The 16135-nt window shown below is 40.2% G+C and overlaps 1 protein-coding gene across 13 annotated transcripts in view; it reads right to left on the minus strand.

Moving 5' to 3' along the window:
* ctnnd2b (catenin (cadherin-associated protein), delta 2b) overlaps positions 1–16135 on the minus strand; it is a 221209-nt gene that overhangs the window by 99588 nt on the left and 105486 nt on the right. For all 13 annotated transcript variants that reach the window (XM_042229109.1, XM_042229108.1, XM_042229110.1 and 10 more), the window contains one exon: positions 978–1012. In XM_042229109.1, the coding sequence (XP_042085043.1) occupies positions 978–1012 (35 nt within the window). The remainder of the gene's footprint in view (positions 1–977; positions 1013–16135) is intronic.

Consider the following 16135-nt stretch of genomic DNA (forward strand, 5'->3'; position numbering starts at 1 on the left):
GCAGCATGCAATGGCGATCAATGGGCCAAGGGTAAAGGCCTAACTGATAATCCAGCAACAAATCTTGAGGTCCACCTTGTACTTAGATACCAGCCGTTTGTCTGTCAGAAAGAGGCTGATAACATGCCCAGTGTTTTCAAGTTAAAGTGGGCTGCCAAGGGGGATAACAGCTTACAAATGAGTCTTAGGAGCAGCATTAATCTCTTATCAAGACAGAAGAGAAACGGTAATAGTAGAGGACTTAGTCAGTGGATTTAGGAGGCAGATTTTATTGACTTCAACTGACACAATTCTAGACTGATGATGTTGATTCTGTTGGTGAAGCATTTCCAGGGGTGTCTGAAGCATTCCACTAGAATTACTCTTACCCTCACTAACAAAAGCTAAAAGTCATTTTTAAATCTGCCCCCCCCCCCGCATAGCGGGATGGATAAAGACCGCGGCAGACATTGAAAACTTTCACTGTGGAGGGTTTAAACCACAAAACCTCCGCGCTTCCTATACAACTCAGCGTGACTGACAATGAGGCAGAGAGAGGGAGACCTAAGTGTCACGCATGGGAGGTATTTCTTCAGCTAATAAATGCCGTCAAAGAAGTTGTCAAGCCTGGAGAAGTGTCTTAATTTGACTTTCAAATTGCCTAAAAGCTCATTGATTCTCATTGTCCTTTATGGAAAGCACATCCCATCTGGCACCCTGAACAGGTTAAACTAAATACTCAGAATTATTTGCAAATGCTGCTTTACTCAGTTGTCAGATGGTTTGAGGTGTGGTGAGAGGTGGTGAGAGAATCTCACCCTTTTATTGTTAACTAACCTTTATTGGGGTGGTTTAAGACCACCGCAGTACTTTCTAAAGAACTACATCAATATATATAATATTATATAGGACGAGATTACAGTGGATAACAATGCAATAAGCACAACCAGCAAAGCGCAGCGCTACAGTACAAACAGTGAATAAGACAGTCACATTACCTTGGTTATTCCAGCGAAACTTCTCATCTGCTGAACTGCAAGAGACAAACGAGAGAAACAAAAAAAAGTGTTAATATACTGTGAAATGTTGTTCTTTGGTGGAGCACCATCGGGATACTTTTAGATTGACGGTAGTCCATTAAGCCACACATGCCTTAAACTGTGTTTCCCATCTGTGTCCACTGCTTAGGTTTGCGATGAAAACGGGAATACCACACAAAATGCTGCTTTCTACGGTTTGAACTCTTATTTTTTCGCTGAAGGATGAAAACATACAGACTTCAGATTCTTCAGTACCTTGGGAACAGAGACCCTTCTCAAAACCAATAACATACACTCCAAAATGCCTTATTATCAAAGTGAAAACAAGGTTGCTTTTGAATTTCTCTTTTTGTGAACTTGTTTGGGGTATTTGTTTATCCCTCTACAGTGTTATCTTGTCATGGGAATGATTTCAGAAGGGTAAGCACAAAGGGATTGGAGATAAGAAATATTACTAAAAGGGTGGTGAGAAAACATCAGTTCAAATAGGACTAGAGAAGTCTGCCTGTTTTTCTGCACCAGTGAAACACAATAATAAAAAAATATAAGATTCCATACACATCTGCACTGATTTGGTACGCAGTAGTGCCGACAGATAAAGCACGGAGCACCAATGCTGCTCACAAGTGTCGGCATTGCTCCTGAAATTCCCTGTGCATTTACTGTTGCTTTCAGCACAATTTACAGACAAGTGTCAGCATTGCTCCTGAAATTCCCTGTGCATTTACTGTGTTTACAGACCGTCTTCAGCTTTGTCTTGGCAGCCAATAACGTATCTTCACACAGACTCCCATTTAGTGTTTCAACACAGCCATAATGTTACATATAACAAACAATGCTGACAGGCCTACGCATTTCTGTTTCAGTTGTCATACAACTGCGTGGTTATAAGTCTCACGCAAACTCATTTCCTCTTCTCTCCTGTTATTTCCCCTCTCGTTCTGTCCTACCAGGTAGCAGAGAAGTAATATTTGCTCCTTGAATTTCATTACATAGCATGTACACAACCATGTCAGCTCCTTTTACGCACTTAATTTGTTGATTTGTTTGCTAGTTCATTCAGGATATTTGATGGCTAGGTAAAGGCGGTTCTGCCTGTGATTTTGTGTGGATTGGCACCCTGAAACAAACATATGAGAAACTATATTGCTGTTTTTTAGTGTTTACTTACAGTGGTATTCTTGTTGTGACACACACAAACACACACACACAGTAATTCTATACAGCTTTCGACTGTAGGAACGTCCAATAAATCTTTGAAGACTCCTCTTGTATATTCTCTCTGTAACTCCCCAACCAGTGATATTTGTCAGAAGACATTAGACACCAGAGCACGTAAATTCCTATTAATCTTACAAATTCAGAAAACCTCCATTGTATTATGATCGCCAAGATGTTCAGTGTAAATCAATATCAACAAGATTTAAACCTTTGTAATCCACACACACTAAATAACCCTTGTGTTTGTGTCAATACGTGACATAACACCAAAATAATAACATTCACCCATGTAAGTAGGCTACAGGCTCAGTAGAGCAAACAAGTGGAGTGACACATCATGTACTGTATTAAGTACAGTGTTACTGTTTTATTACTCTGAGTAAAAGTAACATTTCCAAGTTGTTTTTCCTGCTCATGGATTAAAGGCTCTTGGTAATTCCGATTTCCTGTATTCTCCTTTGAGGCCTGTTTGCTGAAACGAGCTCGAGGGCTTCAAGTTCTACTTTTGGAAAAGTTCCTTATCCACCTCAATTCCTGGATGACCAACCGCTTGTTGATAAGACTGACATTCCCAAAGGTTACTCTGTGCCTCTGAGCCTGAAAATTAAAATTACTATGATCTCCTTCTTTCAGCTGCTCCCTTTAGGGTACTCCATAGTGGATCATCTGCCTCTAATCCTAACTCTAGTATTCAAACCCTCTACATGAGCTCTCTCACTACATGCACAAAGCTTCTCTGTGGTCTCTCTTTGGCGCCTGCCTGGCAGCTCCATATTCCACATCAAAAAGGAAAAAGGTCCAGTACATCCACTGTCCCTCCAGTGCACACGCCCAAGTATGTCAGATTTGCCTCACTAACCAAACTACTCAACCTTAGTTGTCCATTTGATATACTCATTTCTAAACCTGCCCTTCCTAATTACTTCTAACAAGGAAGGTAAAACGGTAAAATAATGACACTATAATATAGTGTACACTAGCAATATGTAAAAACATACAAAGAGATATGACTTTTCACAATTTTTTCTTATGAAAATGGACTTTCATGTCTTTGTGGTGACGTTAGAAGCAGTAAGTGACTAATTTAGCTCAAAGGCTGGAAGGAGCCTAAAACAGTTGCCCACTGGCCTCAGCTAATTGCTCAGCAAATAATCTGCTGGTTTTAGTTTTCTTGTTAGCATACAGAATTCAAAGCGGTATCAATCTCCCCATCAAACCTCATACCCTTATAGCCACAGTGTACCCATGAGAATATGGGATAACACACGCCTTCACAAGCTCAGATGATTTCAACCAGGTTTGTTGAGCATGACACTGAGCTCACTGTACTCAGATGGCCTCCACAGTCACCACATTTCAATTCAAGAGCACCTTTGGGACGTGGTGAAATGAGAGAGTTCCATCACAAATGTGCAGCTGACTAATCTGCAGTAACTAGGTGACGCTGTTGAAGCTCATGAAGAGTTAAAGGCAGTCCAAACCAGTAGTTGGGCTGCAAGTGCATGTTCTTACTCACTTCTTCTGCTCATTGAGCTGGGAACCCGAATGGTGTTAACACCGAAAGGGCACGTTTGAACCCAAACCATGACCTATTCGTCTTGTGGTGCCAAAGCAGCAGGTGGAGCTAGATTCCTAACCGTGCAGAAATGTTGGCCAATCAGAAGTCTAGAAGCCTCGGTGGGAAAAAGTAAACAAAGCTGGGGCATAGAAGCAGAACCGAGTCGTATGTGTGGAGGGACAGTAACTGTGTGTGTATGTAAGCATTTAAACACTGCAGAGAGTAGAATTAACAGTAGAAATTGTAGAAATTCATTTCACCGAAACAATAACGTGGCGCACAGTGTGACGTCAAAAAATGCGCACACCTTTGACGCTGCGTTTTCTCCGTTTTTCTAGTCCACAGGTAAATGCAAAAATGGAGTTTTCAAAAATCTTCGTTTTCAGTGACCAAAAACGCCGTTTACGTGTGGACGAAAGGTGCAAACTCATAGAAAAATCTGCGTTTTCAAAAATACCCGGGTACGTGTGGACGTAGCGCATGCACCAGTTTATTGTATTTCCAGACTTGCTTTCAGCACAATTTACAGTGCACGCTACTCTGTTTTTTGTCAGACTTGAAATAGCCGAAATACCTTCACGCTCTTCTGTTCGACAATCTCTCCGGCATTGGAACCATCATCTGTTTTCTCTTCGGTTACCTTCGGTCACGCTCGGTTGATTTCTCTAGTCGGCACACTCATTTCCTCCATTACCCGGGCGGTACGGTCGCTGGCTGCTTCCCAAACAAATACACATGTGCGGCTTGGCACTTGTGCTGTACGTAACAAGTCACGTGACGTGACGCTGCGGCTGTGATTGGTTCGGCTCTGCGCTACTTTATTTGGATTGGCTGTTCTTTTTTTTCTTTTTTCTTTTTTCTTTTTTAAGAGGACAAGAGCGGCGAGGTCTATCGCGATAGTTTAATTTTTCTATCGAGAAAAAGTTATATCGTGATACATATCGTTATCATTCTATCGCCCAGCTCTACTAACCAGTGAATGAAAACTGAATTTAAAAGTGAAAATGTCAGATAAAACTAATTAAAAACAGAGGATGGTTCCACTTGGTAGCTGAACCTTAGATAATCTACAACACTGTTATGTTTAAATAGTGCTTGTAGAGCTTTTACATTACATTGTATTTTATTGGCGAGACAATACTTTTACTTTAAACCGTAATTGGGAATACAGTCTAGCTGCATGGGAACGTAATTTTTAGGAGACAGGCTGGTATTAAATCTTCCCATTGATTACCTGCATTTTCTGTGGGTGTATGTGGTGTATGACGGATTGCGAGAGGGAGCCAAGCGGTATATGTTAATGGGGCCTTTTGTCAGCATAGCAGACTCCCCATCCATCAGACGTTATTATCCCAAAAAAACACAGCCATGCACTTGCACAAACACTCCTCTACAGACACAAGTCTTGGAAGCACGCAAAGCACACAAATGCATTACACAAAGCAGGGAAGCAGAGAGAGACTAAAGCCCCATGTCTGGGAGGATGGAGTGTGTTTATATCAGACAAACACCTTTGACGGGGCAGGATGATGAGGATTATTATGACCGGTCTGGGCTCCGACAGGCAGTACTGATGACACAGACTGAGTCAATGTTTTCTTAAGAGTAGAGCAGGCTGGTCCTCACATACTTTTCCTACATTTGTTGGTGTCAAAATGATGCCTCACTGCTCTTGAATATGCCTGAGTGGAGATGAATGTGTGTTATTTACCAATGGCCAAGATGTGATGCAAGTAAAAGTCAATGCAAGCTGAGCGCTCATGTAGACACCTTGCTGGAAACTGAGGGAAGAGGCCAAGTGGTGTTAGCTTCAAGTGGTTATATCAACACGGGGCTGAAGCTGGAATATAAAATAGTCCAGAGGGTGTTGGATTTTTGTCAGAATTGGGTGAAATGTAGAACTTTATTCTTCATTATCAGGACAGGAGCAGAGATAAGTAATGAGTTAAACGAAGGAATCGGAATCAAAGCTCAATCTTGGAGTACAATATGCACAATGAGACTAGCATCTAAAATTCCTTAATCTAACACACGATCATGAATCAGGGTCGAAATGTGATTGTAAATAACTCACGGCAGACCCGTCCACACATTAAGGCTTTTCAGCATATACTTTATTCACTCGGTTGCTGTTTCAACACTACTTGGCTTTAGCTTTGCGGCTCCCAGCCACACACACCAACAACAACCCAATCTCAGGACCCAGTACAGATTTTAAAGCCGGCTAGGCGTGATTGTGGATGCCATGCAGGTGAGTCCGCATCCCCAGCAGTGGAATTGCAGACCACGCCGGGGAAGGGTGACGCGTAGATTATTCGAACCTAAGGCTGTGTAAGCAAGACTCTCACAGCCACGCTAGGCTACAGAGATAGCTTTTACTTCTAGTCATGTGATGAAGAAAGTTTTTTAACCCTTTCATGCATGAATTATGCCAACCTTAATCAGGATTTTTCTCTTACATCTTTTTATTCATCTTTAGGCATGAAAAAAAGATTTTTGAACTTCTTTTTTAAACATGTACTTTTCAAAGACTTTTTTACACGTCCGCTCAGGTGGACAACAACACCTTTGGAGTGGGTGGCAGGGTATGGGGTGACACATCAGTGTCCAATGTAGTGGTTTATGTGCAAATATACCATTGACACTGTCACAAATACAAGAAAACAGCCTTTGAATAGCTGTCCACTGTAGTGAACACTATGCGTGAAAGGCTTAAAGACTAATAAACTAGTTAAAAAACTAAGTACACCTCATCATTCAGTAGCTCATAGAACCACTTCAGCAGCAAAAACAGCATAAATATTGAAGCTTTATCAGTGTTCCGCATCGTTGTGCAAGAATTTTGGCCCACTGTTCTTTACAAAGTTGCTCCAGTTCATTAAGATTAGTGGGCATTCATTTATTCATTTGACTAGGCCATTGCAGCATTTATATTTCAGCCATTCTGTTCCATTAGATTTGCTGGCTACTTGAGATCATAGTGCTGTTACATGACTCAATTTCAGCTGTCAGACAAATGGACTCACATTTGACTCTAGAATACTTTGGTATACAGAGAAGTTCATGGCTGACTCAATGACTGCAGGGCGCCCAGTTCATTTGGCTGATAAAAAAGCCCAAATCATCACTCCTCCAGCACCGTGCTGACAGTTGGTAGAGGCGTTTGTGCTGCGTTTATGCTTTGTTTTCCCTAAACAGGAAGTTGTGCATTTGGGCTAAACATCTTCAGTTTGGTCTCATCTGTGCAGAGGACATTGTTGGATATATAAGTCTTGTGGTTTGATTGATGCAGATTTGCAAATTTTATCCATGCTGCCATGTTCTTTGTAGAGAGAAGAGGCTTCCTCTCGGAAATAACTCCAAACAAGCCATACCTGTTCAGTCTTTTTCTAATTGTAACATCACGAAATGTAACATTTAACATGGTAAATGAGTCTAGATGTACCATTACCTTAACCTGAATATTCCAGACCAGACAAATGGCAAAACATCTGCTTTTATAGAAGTAACCACACGTGTCGATGACCAGTTAATCAGCTGCTTTTGATTACCGGTACCTGGCTGCTACTTTTAATTCCTATGGAAATAGTGAGGGTGTATTTAGTGTTTCACAGGAATGTGCAAGACAGCTTTCCTGTGATTTTTTTTCTTCACATGACTGTAAATGCTAACATCACAGTGACATTGTTAAGATGTTGATGTGTGACTATAACAGCCCCCTGGAAATTTGCCTGTGGTGTGATTTTAATGGAAAATGACATGGTGAACCTGAGCTGCAACTATCCTTCATCTCTCCCTCTGCAGTTCTTTCTGCTGCTTGCCACCAGCTATATCTAGTCAGTGTTCACTACCTGAAACAGTTCATGTGCCTTCTGGCCCAGGAAACAGAGAGAACTGGTGCTTGTCTCCCATTGAATCTCTATTGTGCATCAATGAAATTTGACAGTATAATTAGTGGAGCAAAAGAAGACAAATTGACAGCGTGATCATCTTACCTGCTGTGGGTCATGTCACTGCATAGTACTTCATCAGTGCTAATGATACAGTGCGTGTGTGCACGTGTGAGTGTGGCTCGTTTTGTGTTACATACAGATCTTAAATACTACAAACTTAAACATTAGCCTTAGATATATATATACTGTGGGTGTAGAAAAAGCACAAGACTATACATGTCAATGAAAAAGCAACAATTTTGCTGCATGAGCACAAAACACAATGATATTACAGAATCTGACATGAAATGATCTGAAGTTAAGGACAATGTTGTTTACTGCAAAAGTGCTCAGCTACAATACCGGATTATCTCAAAATTCCCCCCAGGCTATTTTTAGAAGCAAGAACAACTGACCTTGTAAAATTAGGATTATAACATGAGACAAACCTCCCCTCTAGTGTGAAAGTCAAATGCAGAGAGGCTCCATTCTCATTCCCAACAAGCTTGGCTAAAACCTGACTGGAAAGATTGGATACACTAATTAGTTAGAAGTAATTACCAGGCCATTTATTTCCAAAACCAGGACAAATACACACTGTTACCTGTCGAGTTAATACTTACTGAGTGTATTGTGGATAGCTCCAACAAGCCACATAAAGGGGACAACATCTTGAGAGACTCTTGCTACTTTAGACCAGAGACAACAGACTACTTTTTATACTGCCCGTTTTTCAAAAGGACATGGATTTACTCCTTATTTTCTTAAAATGCAACTTAACAAACTCAATTTTAAGCCTGTGAATTCTTACCTTTTGGAAAACTGTTTTAAGGGTGACAGGTAGATTACTAGAACAGAGTTTTGGATCAGTGAGGCCAGTGCCCGAGTAATCACTGCTACCTCATAACCAGTGGGCTAGGTAGGACTTGAAAAGCACCATATCTGTAATGCAACAACCCAACTGCAACCCAACCCAACTGCTGTTTAAACCATTTGTTTATGGGGGACAGCCAATTAGAAGAAAGTTGGCTTAAAGTAAAGGTGGCCTTACAAGAAGAGAAGCTAAAACTTTGTGGAAAAAATACAAATATTGATCTGGAAATAAGCAAAAATTCTTTAAGAATTCTAAATGTACTCATGTGAAGTAAGAGATGAGATGTTGAGGGTTCACATTATACTGTATGGAAGCATATTAACAATGCATTCTTCAAAACCAGTACAAAACCACCATAAAATGTCTGAATTTTGAAGGGTTGTAGAAGTTCTAGTTAACTTTAAAATGAGTCTATTAGGCTGTATTCCACAGTACCTGTCACAGCTGCTGCCATTTTAGGCCTATAATTCAAATCTTACAATAAGTGGGAACGTGTGTCAAAATAAGAGGACAATTTGAGCTATAATTCAAATCAAGCAAATAGCAAGTTAGGTAAAAGCTCTCTATTCCAACACTTGAGCCTAGCTATGACAATTTTAGTTAAAAGCCCCACTTGGAACTTTCGCTTGGATGAAAGAACAGATGGGAAGTGTACCACTCTGTCATTTTGTAATTTTAAATAATGATCAACTCTCGTTGTACAATGTGACCTGATATTTTCAGATGCTTTAAAGGATGCATTTTGGCTATTTGGGTCTAAAAAAACAACAGGTAATGTCATAAATCCACTGCTCTCTAACCATCTAATCTCTCTGACTGACTGGACTGTTGCATTAAGAAAGAACAGAGGACGACTGAGAGAAGCAATATGATACACAAACAGCGAGAGAAAACATGAAAGAGATACACAGAGAGGCAGAAAATGAAGGGTGTAATATAATGCAATACAAAGATCTGAAGAGGAAAGACAGAAGATGATGGACACAGGCAGAGAAAGAGGAGAGAGCTCTGTTAAATCCAATGAGAGGGGCTTAAAAGAGCGAATGCCAAGATAGCAATGAAAATCCCATCATTTTATCCACCCAATAAACACATTCTAAACCCTGTCCATATAATCCATCTATTTCCATGCGTTCCATATTATCTGTTATCTGTGCTGACCACAATGCCGGTCCTCTTGTAGACAGAGCAGTTAGATAATAGAGCCACCCATAAAGGAAAGCAAAGGCCTTTTTCACTCTTGGAAACCATCAAACAATAGTGCAGCTTGTGTCAGCGCTGATTTAGATTCAAAAGCTGAAGCCACACTGTGGTTATTAATTTACTCAGGGCCATTTTACAGACATTACTTAAAAAACAAACAAAAACAAAGTGAAAGGCTTTTATAATAAAACAAAGGGGATGGCTTTTACAAACGTAGATTACTTTTGCATAAATTTCATTCGACATTAATCATGGGTTGTCATCCGTGAGATTCATAGTTACCTTTGACTGCTTTGTTTAAATCTTGTGCAATTTGATTTACAATCTCCACAGCTATGATGCAGCACTTTTGCAAAGCTTATGGTCATTGAAAGAAAGTGAGAATTTGCATCAAAATGTGTCAAAGTTTTCCCTTAATCGTCAAGAGAAGAAAAGAGCGGACTTGCTTTGTTATTCCCAAAAACCTCATCGATATTCATTCTCTTTATTCGTATGGCCATCAGTCACTGCTACTTGACTGTGCTTTACACATATTGATGTATTTTTGGCAGTGATGTGTACTTTTTCTGTCAAAACCTCCCCCCCACACTAATACTAATATTAACCGATATGGCAGCCTCGCTTCTGTCAGTCTGCCCCAGGGCAGCTGTGGCTACAACTGTAGCTGCCTCCACCAGTGTGTGAATGTGAGAGTGAATGAATAGTGGAATTGTAAAGCGCTTTGAGGGCCCGAAAAGCGCTATATAAATGCAATCCTTATTATTATTATTATTATTATTATTATTATTATTATTATTATTATTATTATTATTATTATTAATTTGTGCCACAAAATGAGGTAAAAATCATTTCAAACATTTCAGAATGGTATAAGCGATCAAATGAAGGAGAATAAATCAGTAAAGAGACTTGATGTATATACGGCATTCGCTGAAACGTGTGGACTCAGCAGTCACTTTAATGTGATGGCAAGTAAAGCTATTCTGGATTACTATGTTGGACCTGGCTATCGTGGTTGAGTATGGTGTTTAGATTTCTATATTTCACCCAGTCACACATAAGGTAGCTTTTGCAAAATCTCAGCAATCAAAAAAAAGTAAAAGTGACTGAATACTAAAACAGCTTTTCTAGATGCTATAAAGCCAACAATTTTAAAGTTAATACAAAATTATATTTTCAAGTGAACATATTGCATCTATATGACAAAAGAATGGTTTAGGGTATATATGTTTTAAACTGATTTTATATAGTAAATGGCAACAATGGCTGACAATACATCAGCAAAAATATTTATGGTAAGTTACTCCATAATGGAAATGATAAATGATGATAAAACGGGCCATCAAAGCTACACCAAGCTGCCTGGGATTGTAGAGCTGTGTGATCATTCTCTAGGGAGTCGTAACTACAGCTTTGAAGATACAGTCTGCAATCCAGATAAAACTTTATGTAATCAGTAGCTTTTAATTAAATGTTAAAAAGGAAACCCATTTTGAAGTAAATTATTTATAGTGACTTCTGACTATTAAATCCTGTTCTTGTCCATTTGTCACTTTTGGGGATTAGATGAATTAGCTCACTATGAGTGTGTGCAGTTGACATGCTTTATGTACTGTACTTTAAATAACCATGACCTTCTGTATTGACCCAACATCAAACAACCCATAATTCATCAACCAACTGTTTTACTGGTGACTCTTCATTTTAGGCTATTATACAATAAGACATTTGCAATAAGCCAGATAAGCCAAATGCTACTTATGAAGCAACTGGGTATGACTGGAGGATAACGGCAGGAGCCATGAGACATGAAAAACATCTGTAAACTGTTTTCCTTGTGATAACAGCATTCTGTTTCTGCTGTAGGACCTTGGGTTTAACTTACCCTTTTCAAGAATACATAGCCAGCACTGCAAAATAACAAGTTAGAAAACTCTGAGTGACTCTTTTCACATTTCCACATTCTTTCCATAATGTCATTTTATATATTTATTATAGGCATATTGACTGTGGCCACTTTGGTCCAATCCACTCTATTACTGAAGCTATTAGGTGAAATTTGATTAGAAAGATAGCAGGAGCTTTCAGTGGTACAGGTCACTGATGGAATTAAATATAGCTGATAGTCTCAGTGGAGCTGCACTGTGATAATGTTTGTTTTTTTAAGATAATGCAAAGATGAAGAACATCCTTTTTATAAGGAGTAAAACAATCCAACAGAAAGGGGGAGGTCGGTCAATGTGCAAGGCTTTTTTAAGTGTTAATCTGAGTACACATGTTATGTTTGATACATAAACATGTGATACTTTGTTTCAACAGAATACATTAAATAGCATTTCATCATATTGAGATTTGTCAAGAAAATGAACAGATAAGCACACAGAGCCATGCTGAATTCAGCGATGGATCTTCTTGAACTGAACTTTTAGCATAAATTTCCAGTTACCCTTGGTGGCATTCAGGCAGCCCATCAGCCAGCCAGGAGAAAAGACCAAGCACATCCCAGAATGGCTATTGTAGCCCTTTAATTACTGTCTGAGCTCAAAGATGGAGGACCCCAGTGTGCTTTGTAACTACGTGCTTTATCTTGCCCAGTCACATGAGTTTGACTTAATTACGCATTATGCTGGAACAATAGCTAACTGTTGCTGCTTTGTCCAGGTACTATCTAACTTGGCTGTATCTCATATCTCAAGAGAGGAGAGAAATGCACGGGTTGAAAATGTCAACAGCCTTGGGATAATGCTGAACACTGTGACTTATACAGAGGCTATGTACTGCATAATGCGGGCCAGGATCAGGTAATGAGATGACAGGGAATTCTTCAACCCAGGGTCTCAGCATCTCTGCAAGTCGGAGACCATCCTGTTGGGGGTGATTTAAGCAAGGCAGTTAATCCAAATCCTAACCTTTGACGACTTTGGAGAAGCACAAGGAGTCGATCGCAGTGATAGACCTACTAGGCGATAAACTTACCTGTATGTGGAGCTCTCTTTGGCGTTAAATAAGCTCCAATCTTATTAGCTGCAAAACGAAGCTAATGAGGAGGTGCAAAAAAACCTGCAGTTCCTCTAATGGCCACTTGAGGCTGGCTCCATAAGCAGGTCAATCCCCTCAAGACTCCAGTGTTAAAATGCCCAACTTCACAGCACGAACATGTACAGTCTGGTCTCAAAACTTTTTTTTAAACACAACTCACCCATTTAAACCACAATAAGGATAGCATTGTGTATGATTAGGGGCACAGTCACAACATCTGATTGTACAAAAACACATCTGTTCATTTTTAGCAAGTAAGTATGTTTTATTCTAAGGCTTGGCAAGCTCTATCACATTTAATATCACAGATATCTAAGAATAAACCTATCCCAAGAACCTAGCTCATCAGTGCTAATCTTAGATTACAATTCCCAAGGTCTGTCCTCTCATTCAAATATGGCCTAAATTGCTAAGTTTTGTGCTTCAAACTGATAGTCCACAAGCTCATTAGAGCTCCTGTCTTGGGGCACTTTCAATCTTCCAGGTAAGTAAATCCCAAAAGGTTGATTCTGTTCATCTGGACGTAGTTTTCAGTGGGAGAAACGTTTCATCACACATCCAAGTGACTTCTTCAGTCTCATTAAAGTTCCTCTTTAATGTAAAGTTGATAGTTTTTCAGTGGTTTGAAGTTATCTAAGCTTGTGGTTTATCTTTTCTGTGCCACAGGTGTACTCCATCTAGTTGTTGGGACATCACAAACAGAAATAACACAGTCTATTGGACATTACCCAGCTGGCCAGAAACATGATCTTAATAGTGAACAGATTTGCCACCTACAGAACGGGTACGTAAATTGTTTGCCAACCAGGTTCACCATATTAAGTTAAATGTGTTTATAGCTTGCTTTCTCGGCCCACAAGAGAACACATATTTAAACAGGAGGTTTTTGTCCTCCCAAGTTAACCAAACTTGATCAAGATGAGAAAAGTGCTCACTTTTGTAATGGTCACTTGTTGTTGCCAAATCTATTTCCTCATTTACACCGGAGGATATTAGAGGTCTGGTGATTTCATCCTTAAACAAAAAGGAAACACGTACGATGTGAGGTGTCTGTGTGTGTTAGCACTTAGGTCACAAAGTCAGATTTCTTGGCTCTCTGTCAGAGCATGCGCGTTCTTACGGAGAAGAAGAAGGAGAAAAAAATCAACTTTTTGCAGTTGCAAACAAAATAACGCTGCTTTCCGGCAGTGCTACACCAGATTGCAATCGGCAAGGAAAATAACACCAACAGGAAGCAGGGCTCTACGTCTGGCTAAGAGCGATAATATTTTTTAGTGAAATTCTGCTCTTTTTTTAAATGAAAAAAGCACAGCGTGAGATGCCAAACTGGAGCTAGGACAGTGAAGGTGACGGGAGATATCGTCTTGTCTGGTTCTGATGTACAGGAATTCAGGCAAGGTAGAGCAGAGCTTCATTTTCCTCCCTTCTGCCATCAAGAGGGAAAGAAATACGAGACCCTTTGAAGCGAGTGATTAAAGCACAGCAGGATGAGGAGCAGCTCGCCATTTCTGTTACCCCGTCCACATGCTCCAAACAAATGGTCGGAGAGGGGGGAGGAGGAGGAGGGAGGGAGAAGCAGAAGTCTCCTGTGACCCACTAAATTGGTCAGATTGACTCTCTAGTCTGCCAGTATGGGAGACGGCCATTTTGACTTGGGGCCAAAAGTTAAATGAGAGGCGAGGAGGAAGACATGTTGGTTCTCTGTGTGAGACCAGCCAGTCTTTCCAGAGCACTCTGTGAAATGCCCACAGACAGATAACATCTCTACAAGTATCTATATGTATATGTGTGTGTATTGCTCTTGGCAGATAGCTAATACGCCCGCTAAAACTCTCCAACTATTCTGATCATTTGGGATTTCTCGCAAACAGACGTAGATTGAAATGTTTCTCGACAAACACGATGTCACAAATGCCTGGCTGTGATACATCTCTCTTCTAGTGCTGTAGGGGCATTTGAACCTTCCTTCGAGCAGAATAAAAGTCCTTTACATGACTATAAAGAGCCTGAGAGAGCAGCTCTTCAGTCGCAATCAGTCATCTGTTTCTGCCGAGCACCAAGCAAGCTTCTCCGGATATCAAGGGCCGTAATATTGAGCCTGTCAAGAGCTATAAATAAGTGCGGCTGTCAATAGACAAAACCTCCCTATGGGATAGCTGTTCAGAGGCCATTTATAAAAAAAGACTGCAGAGCCTTTCTCTCTGCAGGAATTGAGGTTTTGTCTTATAATGGACTGAGTACTTCAACTTTGTTACAAATCATTCACGTAACCCGTGCTGGCATGCTCTCTCATCTGCTGGTTATAGAAGCAAAAAGAGGATACTTTAAGGGAAAATGCTTCCCAAGCTGCTGCACTGAAGCACGACGTTTTATTTCCATCATTTCCACAGGGAATTTGTGTCCCTGATGCTGCTGTCCAGACAAGTTCTCTTTGAAAACCGATATATAACACAACCCTGCTGTCAAAACACTGTGTTTAGCCCGAGTGTTGGAGCTCTATCCGCAGTGCTGTACTGTGTTTTTCTCTCTTTCCAGATTGACAAGGCAAAGCTGTGGCCATCTACTCTCAAGCTAGCAAGGTGTCAGATCAATTTTGCTGGCTCTGGATTTGGCCTGTTGCGCACACACACACACACACACACACACACACACACACACACACACACACACACACACTTGCTACTGTATATCAGACACCGTGTGCCAGGTCTCCTTATCAGGATCGATCAAGTTCAGCCAAGCCACTTTAATGGATGGCAGACCTCCAAAGCTAAATTAAGGAAAACATCAGTTTGTAGCCAAAATGCCCAGCAATGGGTTCCACGTCTCAGTGTACTGCTGCAGCTCACTCCCCTGTGTGTCAGGCTTTGAAACTATCATGACTCCATTTAAGACATTAAGTTAATTAGGTTTTGCTGTCAGCAGATCATCCCACAGAAGAGTGTAGGAGTGTTTAAGCATGTGTTTGTTACACTGTTGTTGTTGTTTTTTTTTAATGTATACATACAAAATGTATGTATGTATGTATGTATGTATATATTGGTGTGAAGGATCACAAAGTTAATGAAATTAAATAAGTAAAATCAAGTGTAATGCTTTTTAACTAAGTGAAAATGGCTCTGGCTTTATAGCTGGATGCCAAATTCCATTAAAGCTGCTTTTGCAGTCTAAGTAGTGCTAACATCTACTTAGGATTTCTGAAAGCTTTTACAAATGTATGTGGTCCTATACAATCTTACTACTTCAACAAGTAGGACCAAACCAACAAATGCTTATTAATAGAAAATGT

The sequence above is a fragment of the Haplochromis burtoni genome, unplaced genomic scaffold (assembly GCF_018398535.1).
Source record: "Haplochromis burtoni strain Fernald_Lab_line unplaced genomic scaffold, NCSU_Asbu1 Contig_380, whole genome shotgun sequence".
Classification (NCBI taxonomy): Eukaryota; Metazoa; Chordata; class Actinopteri; order Cichliformes; family Cichlidae; genus Haplochromis; species Haplochromis burtoni.